General features: G+C 37.8%; 2 protein-coding genes across 2 annotated transcripts; both read left to right on the top strand.

Annotated features, from left to right (window-relative positions):
* The first annotated feature begins 864 nt into the window (after positions 1-864).
* Positions 865-11,788, top strand: malt1 (MALT paracaspase 1). The gene is given in 17 exon segments (XM_054610737.1): positions 865-1,111; positions 2,208-2,227; positions 2,230-2,373; positions 2,722-2,843; positions 3,424-3,571; positions 3,784-3,962; positions 4,044-4,140; positions 4,921-4,944; positions 5,071-5,115; positions 6,063-6,266; positions 6,371-6,548; positions 7,595-7,666; positions 7,767-7,894; positions 8,484-8,639; positions 9,736-9,893; positions 10,050-10,175; positions 10,662-11,788. Coding segments are annotated over 17 exon segments (2,448 nt in total). The 5' UTR covers positions 865-962; the 3' UTR covers positions 11,160-11,788.
* A 1,266-nt stretch (positions 11,789-13,054) lies between these two features.
* emb (embigin) lies at positions 13,055-18,959 on the top strand. The gene is made up of 9 exons (XM_054610324.1): positions 13,055-13,185; positions 14,886-14,963; positions 15,067-15,250; positions 15,646-15,734; positions 15,902-16,038; positions 16,191-16,352; positions 17,655-17,772; positions 17,861-17,891; positions 17,978-18,959. The coding sequence occupies exons 1-9, from the start codon at positions 13,113-13,115 to the stop codon at positions 18,036-18,038; spliced, it is 933 nt and encodes a 310-aa protein (XP_054466299.1). The 5' UTR covers positions 13,055-13,112; the 3' UTR covers positions 18,039-18,959.
* The last annotated feature ends 17 nt before the right edge of the window (positions 18,960-18,976 follow it).

Genomic DNA, 18,976 nt, shown 5'->3' on the forward strand with positions numbered 1-18,976 from the left:
ATTTATTAAAATACAGAACCAGTCAAAAGTTTGGACACACTTTCTCATTCAATGGTTTTTCTTTCTTTATTTTTATTTTTTTCTACATTGTAGATTAATATTGAAGACATCCAAACTATGAAGGAACACATATGGAATTATATGGTAAACAAACAAATGCTCAACAAACCAGAATATGTTTTATATTTTACATTCTTCAAAGTAGTTGAATGAGAAGGTGTGTCCAAACTTTTGACTGGTACTGTAAGTTTACTCTCATCTGAAAAGTGTTTTAATTACTGTAAGAATGTAAACATTTTAATGGTGAAATGTATTATACACTCTGAATTCTCAACTTCAATGTTATGATGGGGAGCATTCTAGACAACCTGCAAATTTGCTTAACAATTCCTATATTTTTTGTTGTATAGTATGTGTATTTATTGTCTGTGTCTGTGTAGTTGTATAGTATGTGTATTTATTGTCTGTGTAGTTGTATAGTATGTCTGTGTAGTTGTATAGTATTTATTGTCTGTGTAGTTGTATAGTATGTGTATTTATTGTCTGTGTAGTTGTATAGTATGTGTATTTATTGTCTGTGTAGTTGTATAGTATGTGTATTTATTGTCTGTGTAGTTGTATAGTATGTGTATTTATTGTCTGTGTCTGTGTAGTTGAGCTGCTGCAACACTTGAATTTCCCCCATGGGGATCAATAAAGGAATATAATAATAATATTATTTTTAAAAAAACACGTTTACTTACAGTGTCTTCTCTTGACGCATAGACACTCTTTGACACAGGCGGCCGACAATTGCGTGGTGGGAAAAACCAAGTCTGTGCGGTAGGCGTATCTGTATCCGTATCACTTTCAGAGTTTCTTCCAGGAAGTAGACTTTTTTTTTTTGTCTTGAAGTGAAATGTTGCCAAATGCATGCAACTCTAGTCTGAAGTGAAACGCGTTGATGGTAAAGTTTTATTGCCATGTCGGACACTTTGGACCGGTCCACAAAGATCAACCTGCTGAAGGAGCCGGTGGTGAAGAAGCTCTGCGAGGTGTTGGACAAGTCCCGCAATAAAGGATGGCGAAAACTTGGAGAGATAGTCGGCAGTGACAGGCGGTATAAAGTCAGGTAGGCTGAAGTTGAGAATTCAGACTGTAAACTGTATTAAATCACAATGTTATTGTTGTTAAAACAATATTCTGTCTGACTGTATTTGTTTCTTATGTTATTAAATAAAGGATTATCTTATCTTATCTTAAATGTGAAATGCTTATTTTCTCAGGATTTATAGATAGAAAGAGCGCTTCTCTCAAGACCATACTCTATAATATGTATTGAATATATTGCTCCTACTGTTAATACATTTATGCACTGAATGGCAAGATGCTGGACTGTGTTTGCAGCCTTGGAAATGAAATAACTATATCTACAATATATTCTCACAGTAGGAATCATACTTTCTTTTTTTAAAGATACAAAGGACATTGTGATAATAATAATATAATAACAATAACACTTTTATACTATGTTTTTACATGCAATCTATGTGTAAACAGATGATCTAGGGTCTAGGACAGATGAATGAGTGATGCAATTAATGTAATGGATCTAGGTCTGCAAGTAACACAAGCCACAGAAATTAATGGCTCAATCTGTCATCGTTTATCATTATAGGTACACTGATATATACTTGACAAATTGTGAGAGAAAAAGTTATCTCATAAGAGCAAAAATAGACCAAAAACGATTTATGTACAAATGTAAACAAGCCTTTTAAATAACATCAGGAAATATTAACACCATAGATTTAGTCATTTTCTGCTGTTACTTCTTGTTTTTAGAAATATGTCGATGGATTGTGTTGTTGTGCTGGAGCTAATATCCTAGTGCTTACTTTGAGATCAAATTGTATCTACAGTCAGGATTAAAAGATCAACATTTAAATAGCACTTAAATCCATAAATCCATCATCATGTAGGTTTGACAATATCATACTATCACCTAGATACTGTTACATTTCTGTCCTGCTCTTCCCTGTTTATAATGACTATACGTTTGTGTTTTGATTATCTTTTGTGAAGTTGAATGTCAGGATTTGGTATTCCCATAAATCTACATAAATATATTGTGAGCTACTGACAACCTGAGGCAAATTATTGGCCATTTAAGTTGAATCTGATGTCTGAAATATGACCTGCCGTGAACCTCCTGCATCGTTCTCCAGCTCAGACGACATGGAGATGTGCTCCTGAAGGTGCTGCAGCTGGAGGGAAGCCCGAGCCGCATGCTGCTGAGGCTGATGGGAGAGCGAGGCTGCACCACGGGTCACCTGGTCGACTACCTTCAAACTCTGGGCAACTCAGAGGGCCTGCAGTGCCTGAAGCCATCAGGTAGAGTAAAAAAATGCACCCAGGCTTGTTTTTGTGTTCTCACCTATACAAAGAAGGTATGACTCACTTGATGGTGTGTACACTTACAGTAAGTTGACCAGTTCAGTTTAACTCTAAACAAATCAGTGTGCGTTTTTTAAAGAGACAACATGTGATCACATGATTACTCAAGGATTATCGTATTTGTAGGGCGGTAAGTCGTGAAACTGTAGTTACACTTTTGAAAACCTTTAACCTAATTGGGCGATTTTGATATGTTTACAATAAATGTAATCTTTGGTCCAGATATAACCAGTCTAAAACCAGTGTGACAATTTACGAATAAGTGAAACTCTCCTAAACGTACAGCCCTGCAGATCCTCATTCAGCCCCAGTCGGTGGCTCTTATATCTGGACACAATCTTCGCCTGAGCTGCCACGCTGTGGGCAAATCTCCAGTACAGTACCAGTGGTTCAAGACCAAGGAAGAGGTGAGCTACGACTCTTCCCCATTCACACACTTCGCTTTAAAGGAAGTATTTTTGCGATAAACCTCTTTGTTCCTGCTGTCTTTGTTTCTTTGTTGTGTTCATGCTGATGTGAGATGTTTTCATAACTAAGATGCACTGATTACTTTGCATCATCTCCTCTTCTTCTTTACAGCCAACAGATAATGCCTCGTTTATATGTAAATGTTTGACCACTGAGAGTGAACTTGACACTGTCAGCATCGGAAACCTGTTTAGTTCAGAGCTGGCGATCGAAATAAAAAAAGAAAGTTAAACATATAGTATTTATTTACATTCTCGTACTTTTTATTTACCTTAAACTAATGTTTGACTGCTATGTGTTTTAAAGGACGGCACTTTGTTTTGCCAGCATTCTGTGTCTTTAATTTCGATTATTTTCATGCACAAAATTCGACATGAATTGCTTGAGAGTGAATATGAAGCAGGGGGGCACGAGAGGGGATTTCAGTCTGCAGATGGGGACCACTGTTTTCTCTTCTGGACTGTGATAATGTTACACTTTGCATATTGGTAAATGTCATTCTCATTTTCACAACCTCAGGTGCCGAACAGCTTCTCCTCAGACCTGGTGATAAGTCCAGTCCACCTGAAGGACACTGGCTTTTACATCTGCAGGGTCAACTGCGGAGATACTTTTGAGTTCAGCCAGTGGGCTCAAGTGGACGTCCTGAATGTCACCATGTCTTGCGGTAAGATATCGGAAATGTTTAAATCTATCTTATGCTCTGTGTGCGATGTTAAGAAATGCATTTGTCGCTTTACGTATTTTGAAGTGTCTGCATAAATTGACAACAGGACAAGTGAATCCTGTGGGATTTGAACCCCTGACTATAGTGCTTTTTACCATTGAGAATATAACAGATATTATAGTGATGATGTCTCCTCTCCCTCCACATACCAGGGCAGAGTTATCATTCCTTAGAGGGTCGGCTGAAGTTGGTGATCCAGCCTCGGTCCCAGCGGCTAAACGTTGGGGAAATCCTGCAGCTGGAGTGTGGAGCTGTGGGACGGCCGATCCCTCGATACCAGTGGCACCGAAATGGAGTTCCAGTACCCAACGCCACAAAGCGGAAACTGATGGTGAGGAGAGATTAATGCTGTAACTGTTTCAAAAACTCTACTTTTTGCAATCATCTTACTTTTTTTTTGTGTGCATTTCAGATTCCTCACTCGATGCAGGATCACCACGGCAGGTATCGCTGTGAGATCAGCAGCAGCACCGAGAGAATGTGGACCAATGAAGTTGACGTCTTGATCGGTATGCCTCACTTCACTGCATTTTTTTTGATATTGTGATTACAGTCCAGTAAAACCAGCTCTATTGTCGTTATGTCTTATGAGTGATTATTTTGCTCTGCTCTTGACTGAAAGCACCGAGGATATCTGTGCAGATTTCAGAGGCAATGGAATGCTCTGAAGGTAGAGTTGAAAGCACTGGTGCATGGTGTATTAAATGGTGATAGCGTAACAACTAGCATGCATGCTAATTTTAATCATTATCCTATAACTGCATGTGGGTCATGATCCGGTTTGTTGTCACAATAAACATTAACCAGCATAAAGCTCACAGGGTTTGATCACAAGGTTTAACATGCTTGAATTTTGTTTTTACTTTCAATCAATTGTACATTAAAGGAAATCTTCTTTATTTGTCTTATTGTCAACAAATGAAAACCAACAATGAATTGATCCTACTAACTTAATCCTGTAGTACTATTTGTTCAAGAAAATGAAACCATATATTAGTGACCTGAAGTTCAATGTTTTCAGGAGGAACTAAGTTGACCTTAGGGAAGCTGGACAGTAATGAGATACGGATTAATTCACTTTTGGTTTTGTCGTATTAATGGGATTTGTTGACAATAAGGAAACCACAGAATAAAACCAGCTTTAATCTCTAGATCAAACATCATAATTAGTTGATTCAATTGCATGACGATTAACTGTTACGCCCACCTTCCCTTTCACTAATTTCTCTGAATGAATCAAATATCTTTCCAACGTTGACGTAAACATGCTCATCTTATATCATTTCTAGATGATGTCTACGCCATTGGAGGAGGTAAGAGTAATCACACTCATCAATGAATTATACATATCCATTATCCTATGATTAGGAACTGTTTTTTTCTGACACAGAACTTGCTTTAATATGATCTATTTATTTTATGCTCTTTATTTATTTTAGCATCCAGTGAATTTTTCCTGAATAATATTCCAGAACAACTTCATGGTAAGTGTCTTTTATCGTTATTCAAGAGTTGGTGAATTGTTAAAATGTGATCACCATGTTCTCTGCTGTATTTTAGTGATTGATATGGCTGATGCAGAGTTCCTCCACAGTATATGTAATCTCAACAAAGAACACCAAAAATAAAGATGTGATACTTATACAATATTTGATGTCAGCAGCTAAACATGTGGACAAAATAACACTTTACAGCATAATACAATCCAACAACCCCGGATAATTATACCTCTAAAAATACCACCAGTGGTTAATCAACGTCTCGCTGGAAGTGTTAAAGGAAAGGAAATTCACAAGTGGGCTGGTATATGACATCAAACAGCTATTAATACCTTTGTGTTTGGTATCAAAGAAATATGACGCACATCCTGCCTGTATTTCTCTGATTATTATCATCACTACCTGAACTACTGGTGTAAAGTCTTGTTACAAATCTTTATTGTTCTTAAAGGGGAATTTTCTTCTTGCTGCAACTTATAAAGAACAGTATGTGTGTCATTAAAAGTAGGATAACAAAGACCAAAATACTTTTTTTCTTTATAGCTATTAATTATCTTGCTCAGTACATATCTTGGTCACAATTCTTTAATAACCAAATTTGAAAGCTCGATAAAAACATATTTTTCGATTTAATTTTGGTGTTGGTATTCTGGAGAAAATTTAGGGGATCATTATATTATATATTATATTATATTATATATTTTATATACTATATATATATATTATATTATATATTATATTATATATATTATATATATATTATTATATTATTATTATTATTATTATTATTATTATTATTATTGTAAAGCCAGACATTCTTTCTTGGCACTTTGCAGCAGAGTTGACTTGACTTCTATTTAGAAAGACATGAGTCGTTGTCCCCTCCTGTAGTATGACAGTATGGTTTTCTCTTGTGTTGTCTCCCCTCACAGCAACTGACAAAGTGGCCCTGCTTATCGGCAACCTGTCTTACCAAAACCACCCGCAGCTCAAAGCTCCCATGGTGGACGTGTACGACCTCACCAACCTGCTGCGGCAGCTAAACTTCCAGGTGGTTTCACTGCTCGACCTCACAGAGTCGGAGATGAGAAACGCTGTCGACGAGTTCCTGTTGCTGCTTCACAAAGGCGTCTATGGTACGTTTGAGATTTTTAGTAACATGTTTCTAGCCTGAGGTAGATCCAGAAATGCTCACATGAATTCTGTTTTTGGTGATTGAAATACTCACTTCCTTCTTCAGGTCTGCTGTACTACGCTGGTCACGGATATGAGAACTACGGCAACAGTTTCATGGTGCCGGTAGACGCACCAAACCCATACCGGTCGGCCAACTGCTTATGTGTGCAGAGCATCCTTAGACTGATGCAGGAGAAGGAGACGGGCCTCAATGTTTTCCTGCTGGACATGTGCAGGAAGAGGTGAGTCAGTGGGTCATTCCTGTGAGATTATTACATTTTAAATGTTACTCGTATAAAGAGAAGTTTCAAGTACATGTAGGTGCAAGAGTATAATTATTAATACATGTCACCAACATTAAAAGCAACCATGAGTAGGGAGTGAAAGGTTCAGATCCTCGTCGCACCCAAAATATTACTAAATACTAATATTACTACTGCAGTCAAAGGTAAAATATGAGTAACAAGAATAAGATGTGATTTCTTTTCTTTAATATAATATCATAATGTATTACAGTGAGTACAGCAGGAATACTTTTACATAGGGTTTCTTATCCAATTTTTCTATGAAACCTTTTGATTTCTGTAGTGTTTTCGTATAGGCGTTCAATTTATCATATTTATATATAAATATATATTTCAATTTATTGTTCAAGTGGTCAGTAATAAGTGTTGTCTTCAAACTGCTTGTTTTGTCCAACTAAGAGTCAACAAAATACAAATAACCCCTAAATATTCATTTTACTGTCATTAAAGATTAGGAAAACCAGCAAAATGTTGACATTTGTTGACAGGTTAACTTTTGTCAGACACAATGTTCTCTCAGTCATCTCATCATTAGATCTCCAGTTTTAATTTAACATTTCATTCAATTTAATTCAATGTATTTGTAAAGCCCAAAATCACAAATCACAAATTTGCATCAGAGGGCTTTGCAATATGTACAGCATACGACATCCTCTGTACCAGGAGACCTTTTGTTCTCTGCTTTGCTTTTATCGTTTCGTTTAATCTTTTGAATGACATTTCGTAAAGATTTGATTGGCATTTATGCCTTAATTGGACAGATTAAAGGAGACAGATAACTACATTAAAGAAGTGTTGGTAATGACGGGTATGACAACAAAGGTTTTGAGTATTAGGCTACCAGGTTACCAGGCCACCCTTTAACCCTTATTAACATGTGCATTGATTGTTTTTGGGTGTTATTCCGCAACAAGACCCTTAAGTAATTATTTTCTCTCCAGTATTTATCAATTGCCTTGGTTTGTTTATTTTTTATTTTCCAGGAATATTCATGATGACAGCGCTCCAAACATTGTCCTGAGGGTCACGGCAAACATCGTCTTTGGATACGCCACGTCAGTTTGAATCATCAATTATCATGCAAAACTAAATGCATAACACTTTTGATTTTCAAGAATAAATATCATTTTGCATACTTTCATTTTGGCTGCTCAGGTGCCAGGATGCCGAGGCCTTCGAGCTGAGCTCCAGCGGCTTCACCAACGGAGTGTTTGTCAAGTTTTTGAAGAAGCGGCTCCTAGACGACGAGAAGATCACCGTGGTGCTGGACAGAGTCGCTGAGGGTGAGAGAGGAACAGAAACACAACAGATGACAACACATGTAGACCTGAAAGAAATACTGATGTGGATTTAAAAAAAAACGATATACAAAATTACTGGTGTGCAAAATTAATGTTATTTTACTGTAGTCTTGATTATTTCAAATTAATTTGTGACTGAGAAGATTATTAGGTTACCATGATGAATTAAAAGTGCATTCTGCAGTGGTTTGGTTATAAAGCGGATTGTTTTACAGATGCTGTGTTTGCCACAGGAAGAGTTTCAGTTCATTTAAATGTAGCGTGCTTTGCATTATTAATGTCACAATTGTACACAGCTTACTTGTGGTCTCATTGAGTTTTCTTTTAAATGTTCTGTTTATGAATGAAAATGACTTTAGGTTGTTGTTAGATGCACTTACTATTGCACCATGTTTAACTCTCTTTAACAGCTCAGGGAGGGTTGATTAAATCTACTTATTAACACAATGTGCTCCTCCCAGAGCTCCCTTTCTGGTTTTAACTCATGTAAAGGAGCTTTTGATATTTTGTGAGGTAAAACAGTCAAGGCAGGCTGTTGTTGAACATGTGATTTATACACCTTTGTGTCCAGACATGGGTCAGTTTGATGCCACGAAGGGCAAGCAGGCCCTGGAGATCCGAAGCAGTCTGTCAGAGAGGAGAGCGCTGACCGATCCTATCCTGCCCGGCGACTGTACCGATCTCGATCTTGCTCACGCTCGCAGCCTCCAGTGGGCGAAGGCTCACGGTGAGTTAACAAACGCAAACGTGATTTTTTAAAATGTTTGTTTAGCCCCTGTTATCACTGATCTGGGAAGCCCCCGTCTGCTCACTGCAGCTCTATATTGGACGCTCAGTCAAATGTTGACTCTGGTTAATGCTGATTAAACACACAGTGCTCCCTCTGTTATACACACCTGCACACACGGGGGCTTTCCAAGACAACCGCACAATAGTGATAAACACCTGATGACAACATTATCACCTCTTCCATCAGCTAATAAATATTTGCTTATGGAGAAGCCAGTGAGGAAAATAACAATTCTTCTTGTAGTTTTGTTGTGATCGTTCTAACCAGGTAGACTATAATACAGTGGTTCCCAATCTTTTTGGCCTGTGACCATTGAATTAAGCAATGTCAACTTGTGACCTTTTTATCACAGGTTATGTCCTCAGTTATGAACAGTTGGACCAGTTTTATTTTGCCTTCTCAGATTATTTAATTTGAGGGATTTTTAAAGACCTTTATTGGTGGAAGTATCCAGCATTTGAACATGAAAATGTTGCAAAATTTTTTAAATAAATTGACATTTTTAGTTGTATTTTCTTTTGTAAACCTTAAATCTGTATGATTTATCTTGATGATAGACCATGACCATCATGTTGGGAATTGCTGCTGAATAAGATTTTAAGATTCAGGGACTTTTATTTTTCATTTTACTGGTGACTTTTTGTGTGAATTAACAAGCAAGTTAAGAAGTAACTCACCATTTCTCACCGAATGATTTAAAAAAGAAAACATTTTTGTTGTAATTTGTAATTTTACTGTTTGTACAAAAAAGTGATTGTGTCTTTTTTGGCAACATTTTAAGAAAAATATCCTATTAAGTGCCTCTACTGGATGTGTAGGCAAACACTGAAGTTAAACAAACACACACAAAGTGGATGTGTCTTGTGGTAAATCAATAAATATAAATTAATCCTTAGAACCCTGTTAAAAAAAATGACATTAGTTAACATGTTTAAAATGACACTACATGAGATCTTGTGAATGGAGAATGAAAACCTAAATCAATCAAACATACAGAACCTGAAATGTTTGTTTTTTTTGTTTGTTGTTCCAGAGCTCCCTGAGAGTATGTGTCTCAACTTTGACTGCGGGGCTCAGATCAAGTTGGGCTTCGCTGCAGAGTTCTCCAACGTCCTCATCATTTACACTCACATCGTTAAGAAGCCCGAGGACATGGCCTTCTGCCAGGCTCACGTCACCGACTTCTCCCAGGTCAGTATGTTGTCATGAACACCTAATATTAAGAAAGAAAGAGCAGATCATTTCTCAGCTGTTTTACCAATCAGAAACCTTGTGGGAAAATTTCCCTTCGGACTTGAGGGAACATAAAATACAAAACTTACACCTGCCTTTCTTCCCTTACTGCAGGACCTTGATGTTGATCCTAAAGAGATGAACAGAGAGACTCCAGAGGAGACGGGCATCTACCTTCTGTCCAGCAACTTGCCGCAGCACTGCCTTTACACCAGAGTCAGCTCACTGCAGAAGCTCAGGGTAAAAACTCAACATGACATTTTGGGATAAAATACTGTGTTAAGCTCTTAATAAGCAGAACAACAGCTGTTTTGTTTTTTTCAATCTGTCACAAAAATATATGAAACGTTTTTTTATGTGCAGAAGGTTTATAGATTTTTTCCTTCCTATTAGGAAAGACTGTTGTCTTATGATTAAATAATAAGACAAAGAGGCATTAAAGTCATTTGAGTGTCAGGTATTCGTTTATAAACTTAAGTAATGTAACATGAACGTGTGTGCCAAATTTTGTTCCAATCCATCCAACCTGCTGGTGGCACTAAATTAAAAGTCAGGGGATCACCAAAGTTGGTCAGATTCATCCTCTGGGCACCATGAATGTCTGTCCAACTGGAAAGTGTTTTGTTAAATTCAACTTAAAGAAGTTATTCCGGGCGATGAAAACTAAAAAAAGGGATCACATTGAGTTTCTTAACACTATTTCTCGTCTAACCACACATCCAACAGGAGGAGCTGGTCTTCACCGTGTGCCTTCAGGGAACCTTCACCACCATGGAGGACGAATCCGTCCACTGGAGCAAAAGCATCAACATTGGCAAGCCGCTGATCGCCCGACTGGACCTGAACCGGTCCGTGCGGCGCAATAGCTGCCTGCAGACCTGCATGATGCCCCACAGCCCGTCACACAGCCCCTGCCACAGCCCCGGGCCTGAACACCACCTCCACCTCCACGGGTCGAACCAGGCCCAGGACTACAACCGCCTGTCACCGCAACAGCACTACCTGGACGTCTTTGAGCACCAGGGAGCAGTGGGAGGCTTCAGGGATTCTACAACGTTTGCCAACTACGACAACGTTGGCAAATCTTGCTATGGACCCGCGTACGACTCAGCTGATGGGCTTTCAAGCTCACCGGGGAGGCTCAGCATCCCGATAGAGACCACAGACGACATCAACGAGCTGCAGACTGTGTTCATCAACAGTCTGCAGCTCCAGCAGCAGTGAAAGCTGTAAATGTCTAACGTCGTATTTGGAAAACCGCTGCTCTTTCTTTTAACGTGACCTAAAACAATATTTTAGAATATCGTATTCTTCCAGTTATTAGCATTATTTGCCTCAACAGGCTGTAGACTGACTTTTGTACTTGAGTTTAAAAGAGTTGTGTAAATAAATGTTAAGAAGACTGAAAAAGTGTACTTCAGTAAACTTAGATTATTGCTGCAGTCGTGTTTTGTAGAGTTGTCTATTTACCAAAAACTATAAAGCAAAGATACTGGATCGAAATTATCAAGATCAGACATGTCTGATATTTTTCTCAGAGCTTACTAATGTTTGTTTAAGAATCTGAGCTAAATGTGCAGGGGTGGCAGTAGCATTAAGATCAAGAAGATAAGGTTTGACGCAATCTGCACATTGCAACATTTGTTCATGTATCTAGTCTAAAAAATGATTTGTAGTCAGAGGAAATATCACAATCATTTTGCAATATAATAAACCAGAGGAAAGACAGTGATCGTTAAAAACAATCCGTCAGATTAAAAACTTTCCACAGTTATTCTTCTTCTGTTTTTCTATCTTATCCCCCTCAGGATGGCAGTAGAAGGCCTCTCTATTAGGTCTTTCTTCCCACTGGTACTCTTCTCTCCAGCTCTCTGGATCCACTAGCTCCTCTTATATCCTTGTTTAGTCTCAATCTGCTCCTCTGTGAACTGTGAAACTTTCCAAAAGAGTTCCACTCAGTGAGTTTCGTGCTGGGATTTAAGGCACTGTTCACCTCACTATCCCAGACAAGTTCATGTAGCTACTTCTGGATTGTCCACTGCACACTGGATTGACAATAATCCTTAAATTTGAGGTCTATACCTGAAGGTAAAATAAGAGTACGGCATTTGTAATATGTAACAAGGTCACTATGAGAACATCGTGGGTCGTTAAGCACAGACAAAATGTGTTGTTCCACTACTATGTATTAACTTCTACATGAGACAATGTGGCACATGCAACCTTAATCTCGTTTCATAACCTCATTTTTGCTTTTCACACGTTATTTATCAACATCAGGCTTTTGGAGGAACAACTTTTGAAGAAGCGAGGAGGAAAAGGATAAAGAGGAAGTTGACAAATAAGTGTTAAGACAGAATGGAAATGTACCAATGTGAACAGAAAAGAGAATGGTACAAAAACAATATGAGCAGACCGAAGAAACAAATAAACCTAATCAAAGGAGGGAGTGTAATGTATTAAGAACTGTTTACTTACATGCATTTTACACATTTTTAGCCTGTGATTGCATGATTTAATACATTAGGATATTTAACTCAGTCTTTCTATAGATATTGCTTTTTGGGGTTGTTTCTAGGGCTGGAGTATCCTACACAAGCAGAAGCACTAAGTTACTCAAGTAGATGTGAAATTATTTTTTGTTAAAATCTTTTTTACATTTACTTGCTTTTACCAAGTTTACATTATCTAAAATCTAAGTTTTGGCTTTGGAGTATGCACAAAAAAGCTAAAATGTATGAAAAAGCAAATCAACTACAGTAGTCTTAGTTGTGGTTTCCACTCCTGGCTGTTGTCACGAGGGCCGGCAGGTCATGTCCTTCACATAACCCGAGAGGGCACCTTGCAGAAAGCTGCACAGTTGCAACATAATAGCAGAATATTTTCATTCACACAGAGCAACATTAAGTGTCCAAGCACAGACGTGTTGATTTAAGCATGTTCTGCTCATGCAAAACAACAATGCACTGCAACACAATATCAAGGTGTGAACCCTGTGTGACTGAATAATGGATGGAGTCAGCCACCTACAGGCTGCAGAGGGATAACATGGCTGCGTCACTTGTGCAACTGAGGGAGGAGGAGGGGTGGGCGGTGTTTTTTTAGACGATGCAGCAGTCAGAGAGAGGAGAGAGCAGTGAGAAGTCTGCCTGCGGAGAGGACAGAGGGATAATAATCATGTCAGCCTCCTTGAAGCAGCTCCTGTTTCAGATCCTGCTGCTTCTCATCTCCTGCAGACACATCAATACAAGTAAATTACTGTTTGGGTTTAATTGTGGCTGCGTGTGAGTTAAAACCTTTTTCTTTCTTCTCATTTCCCCATTAAATGATATGTAACCTTGTGGGGAGTAAGATAAAATGTCACTGGGTTGCAACACCATCATGTACTTCTGTATCAACCACATTTTGGATTGTTAGTTGCAGAGTGTCAGTGTTTATTTTTTATTATATCAGAGTGAAGAATACTCTGAGACAGCATTTACATTGTCATGAGACACTGAAACTCTACATTTAAACCAAGAACTGTTACTTATTAAAGGATTTAAAAATAACTATAAAAATAATTTGAAAGACTTTACATAGCTGTGTATAGCAAATTAATAATCACATTTTTAATTCATTATGTTTACTCGCCGTACATTTACCATTGCCTTTGGCTGTATCCAGTAACCTTTAATGTAAAGATTAAAGGTTTGAAGATTATTTTTTTGTTTTCTTTTTCTTATGACGTAAAATATAGCACCTTTTTTAAAATACCACTCCTTTTTTTTCTCTATTTCTACATTTGATCCCGCCATTAAGATCTATGAATTATTTACTTTATTTTTTTTTGTTTTGGTTTAGCTTCTATACATTTTACCTTCATCCTTATGACTCAACACTAACTTTGGGCAGCACCTATTTGTATGATAGTGCTATGTGAAGACTTCCAACACATAACAACACAGAATCACCATTGCAACCTGCTAGTGCAACCTGATAACCAGTTGGTGCAATCAAACAACCAGTTACTGCAATCTAACAACCACCAGTGTGCAACTTAACAATCAACTGGGTGCAAACTAACAACCAGCTGGTGCAACCTAGCAACCTGCTAGTGCAACCTAGCAACAACCAAGTGCAACCTAACAACCAACTGGGTGCAAACTAACAACCAGCTGGTGCAACCTGATAACCAGTTGGTGCAATCAAACAACCACCAGTGTGCAACTTAACAATCAACTTGTACAACCTAACAACCAGCTGGTGCAACATAACAACCTGTTAGTGCAAACAAACAACCAGTTAGTGTGAACTACACTCAGCTGGTGCAACCTAACAACCACCAAATGCAACTTTAGAACCAGCAAGTGCAAACTTACAACCAGCTAGTGCAACCTAACAACAACCAAGTGCAACCTAGCAACAACCAAGTGCAACCTAACAACCAACTAGTTGCAAACTTACAACCAGCTAGTGCAACCTAGCAACAACCAAGTGCAACCTAACAACCAACTGGGTGCAAACTAACAACCAGCTGGTGCAACCTAGCAACCTGCTAGTGCAACCTAGCAACAACCAAGTGCAACCTAACAACCAACTAGGTGCAAACTAACAACCAGCTGGTGCAACCTAACAACAACCAAGTGCAACCTAACAACCAACTGGGTGCAAACTAACAACCAGCTGGTGCAACCTGCTAGTGCAACCTAGCAACCATCTAGAAACACCCTCATAAGGGTTGTATTCATAACCGTTATAACCTTAAACAAACTCTAAACATCAAACACATATCAATGCCTTAGCAATGATCAATAATATCCTGACAACGACCGCTTTCCTTACAGACAACGTATCATCAACCAAGTTGGAACTTGCTTTTCATTAAATGTTGCCCCTTCTTACTATCAATAATGTCATTTATTGTTACATTTTTAGTTTGTGTGTGTTAATTGTTTGTCTTCCTGTCAGAATCACCTGGTCCAACACCCCCACCACTGGTCCCCATCAGTGCCCTACCAAATGAAGAAAGGAGCATTTCTCTTAAAGGTAGATGTTTTAAAATCGTAGTGTTGTGGCAGAGAGTGTTTTAGCCATCATGATGTTTAATTCTGATTTTTCTCTTGTGGCCGTGCTTCAACTCCTCATGCAGGTGAAAGTCACACGGAGAAAGTACAACTGTTGAATCCTATCAAACTGGCACTAGGGTGTAACTGGACCGGTAATCCGACCAAACCACCAAACATAACTGGGTTCTGGATAAAAGATGGGGATGAAGTTAAGGACAGCCGTGTCACAGTGCAATTGGAGGGCGATCAGTATAAACTGAAACAAGAGTGAGTACATATATGTTCATAAATCCTTCTGATCAGCTTCAAAAAATATAATTTTATCGTAAATCGGCTGTCTTGGTAGGTAAATAGCCTTATCCACTGTGGGCTGAGTTGTCTGATAAGTTTATTCATGCATCTGTCATGATTTACAAAAAAAAGTTAATACTATACACCTGTTCTTATATGTTATACAACTTAAATGTATGTTTTGATGTACAGCAGCTTGATAACTTAAATTTGATGTCTCAAAACTGGCTTTTCTCAGTTTGCGGTCCAAATCTTTGACTTTATTTTTATTTACACAAATATAAAGCACATTATCTGTGGACCTTTTTAAAATAACATTCATAGCCAAAAAAAAACCAAATACGTTTTTGTTTCTATTTTTTGCTTTACAGGTTCCACATCGTCAGTGAAGAAAACCTTGGAAGTTACTCATGCGTGTTTGGAAGTGAAACAGAAGCAAAAATAGAATTTGTTTTGGCCGGTACAGATCACATCCTGTCATGAGTACCTATCTATATATATGCATCTATATATGCTGTTACATTTTGCATTTTCCAGCTAGCATTTGTATTGTTATCAGCGTGTTAAGTCAAAATGAAGGATAAACTATTCTCTTTTCTCATGATCTTTTTTCTTGTTGTCCATCAGTTCCACAGATCAGTGATGTGCGAGATAAACCGATAGTCAGCTATCTGGGGGACTATGTTGTGATTACATGTAAAATGGACGACACCAAACCGATACCCAGTACCTGGAACTGGTACAAGGCAAATGGTACAGACAAGGTGTGTGAACTGTTCTGAGCCTTCATATCTATTTGTGTAGAATATCTAAAAACACGTTTTATTTTTTTACTGTGAAAGATTGTGAATCTTATGAGAAATACATAAACACATCCATGGCCTCTGATCCATTTGATGTTTCATATTTGATCCAGGATCAGATCTTCGATATTACAGAGCCTCTTCGCTATGTGATCAAAAATGAAGAGAGGAAGACCAAACTTGTGGTTCACAACCTGACGGAGGCAGACGGAGGCCTGTATTACTGCGGTGCTGTGTACGCCATCGGCACCGCGATGAGCCACGTGGAGCTGAAGGTCAGATATAGAAAGTTACTAAGTACATTAACTCAATTACTGTGTTTAAATACAATTTTTAGGTAATTTTACTTGAATTGAGTGTTTCTAGTAAGGGTTGATTTATATTTTTAATTTTCTAATAGCTATAATTATTTGTTATAATGTAAGATTTCACCTAAAAGAAGCTTATAAAATACAAAACATTGTCAAAAATGTGGTTGTCAACCTTTTTCTGTTTGTGACCTTTAAAGAAGCATGTAATTGGGGTCACTTCACGTTTCAGGCTTCTATGAGCTGTCACCAAAAACACTTTAAACTTCTAAGATGGTTTCATTTTAACAAATCAATAGAAATAGGTCTATACCTGAAGGTAAAATAAGAGTACGGCATTTGTAACATTTGTAATATGTAACAAGGTCACTATGAGAACATCGTGGGTCGTTAAGCACAGACAAAATGTGCTGTTCCACTACTATGTATTAACTTCTACATGAGACAATGTGGCACATGCAACATTAATCTCGTTTCATAACCTCATTTTTGCTTTTCACACATTATTTATCAACATCAGGCTTTTGGAGGAACAACTTTTTAAGAAGCGAGGAGGAAAAGGATAAAGAGGAAGTTGACAAATAAGTGTTAAGACAGAATGGAAATGTACCAATGTGAACAGAAAAGAGAATGGTACAAAAACAATATGAGCAGACCGAAGAAACAAATAAACCTAATCAAAGGAGGGAGTGTAATGTATTAAGAACTGTTTACTTACATGCATTTTACACATTTTTAGCCTGTGATTGCATGATTTAATACATTAGGGTATTTAACTCAGTCTTTCTATAGATATTGCTTTTTGGGGTTGTTTCTAGGGCTGGAGTATCCTACACAAGCAGAAATACAAATATCCAATAATTCACAAAAAGTATAGAGAAGAATCCCCCAAAAATGTATACAAATTTGTATAGCAAACTTAGTTTTTCCTTCTTTTCTACCTCATTAATCATCTCATTATGACCTTTTGAAAGGTCACCAGATCCCACGGTAGAGAACCACCAGACTAAACTACATACCTGTGAATAAAGTAGTTGAAATGAATTAGACCTCAACAAGCTGCAACAATAAAATGCTACTTATGCATCAGTATTTACCATATAATAATGTACAACGGACTTCTTACTTTATTCATTCATTTTGCTAACAATACTCCTTTAAGGTTTTTAATGCAGGACTTTTACTTGTAATGGAATATTTGTACATTGTTGTACAGTGTAACTTACTTTCTTGAAAAAAATCTGAACACATCTTCCACCTCTGCTGAAGGTCATCGGCTTCCTGGAGCCTCTGAAGCCCTTCATGGCCATCGTGATCGAGGTGATCATCCTGGTCGCCGCCATTCTGCTCTACGAGAGAAGTCAGTCCAAGAAAAACTACACACCAGGTAGTCAGACCGTGTATTTATACTCTTATGTGTGTTTACGTGTACTGCATGTTGGATTTTAACTTGAAATGATCTGCTTTATTCTCAGCAAATGGGACCATTGACCAAACGAATACAGCGTGAGTACTATGGGAATGTTGCTAATATAAAGATTAATATATATATATGTGTAGTTTTTAATAAACATGTTTTATTCCCTCCTCAGGACTCAGGGAGAAAATAACGAACCAGAGGAAAGTTCTTCAATGAGACAGAGGAAAACTTAAAAGAAATTGCAAATCCAACATATCAAAGCTTTCTCCAAAACTGTTGACATATCTTAATTATTATTATCTCAGCAACTAATTCTATATACGTGTGTTCACAAAAACAAAGGGCAATAACCATCACTTAATAACCGGCAGTGCTGTCATGGCAGCTAGAAGTGCAAAGTATTTATCTTCTGTATTTAGTCTTGAAACCTGTGTGCACCCACATCCTGTGGAAGAACGCGTCACACCTCTCATGAAACGGAAGTGCATTTTTTGCTTTTTGGTAACAACGGATTCCTCATCTTCTCTTTACTTCTGTTTTTTTATGCTAGTTATTTAATTATGTAAGTTATGGTGCCTTACATTCTTTAAAAAAAAGTAAATCATTAATTATTTTTTTGTCAATTTTCAGAGTTTGTCCTTGTAGTGTTGTGTGCCTAACATGCTGTATAATGAAATAATAGTGTGAATATCAAGATATTTCATCATATATGCAAATGCTTGTGTGTGTTTTGAATGTTAATATATCAGAAGAGGGTCAGAAAGGTCATTTTTCATCCTGTCTGTAGTTGTCATCCTGCACTTAACCTAACAGGTGCACCGCTGTGTGTTTGTGAACATGCAAATTTAAAAAATACACAAGTCACTGCCTAAAAATAACTATCAAAGCCTTTGTGTTAGCCGATATGAAGACAGAGCTCACTGAAAAGGGAATGCCACCCATTTAACACATCGAAGTCTGTTCACAGGCCTCTTTGAGAACTATTGCACATAAAAAAAAAAGAAGTTGTAAAAATCCTCATGTGGCTCCAGAGGGACAAGGAGGACGAATATATGGAATAAAAGATATCTCTGGTTCTGCTGCATCGATTTTGATCCTTTTTCTTAAGTCCAATGTTACAGGAGTGCAACGCTAAGTCAGTGAAGCACTCTTTCAAAGTGTGCGTATGAGT

Source organism: Anoplopoma fimbria, chromosome 13 (genome assembly GCF_027596085.1).
Source record: "Anoplopoma fimbria isolate UVic2021 breed Golden Eagle Sablefish chromosome 13, Afim_UVic_2022, whole genome shotgun sequence".
Lineage (NCBI taxonomy): Eukaryota > Metazoa > Chordata > Actinopteri > Perciformes > Anoplopomatidae > Anoplopoma > Anoplopoma fimbria.

Coding starts and splice junctions, on each gene's coding strand:
- emb (XM_054610324.1), top strand. CDS start 13,113: ATGTCAGCCTCCTTGAAGCAGCTCCTGTTTCAGATCCTGCTGCTTCTC. Junction 15,251..15,645: donor CAGTATAAACTGAAACAAGA/GTGAGTACATAT, acceptor TTTGCTTTACAG/GTTCCACATCGTCAGTGAAG. Junction 17,773..17,860: donor CAAGAAAAACTACACACCAG/GTAGTCAGACCG, acceptor CTTTATTCTCAG/CAAATGGGACCATTGACCAA.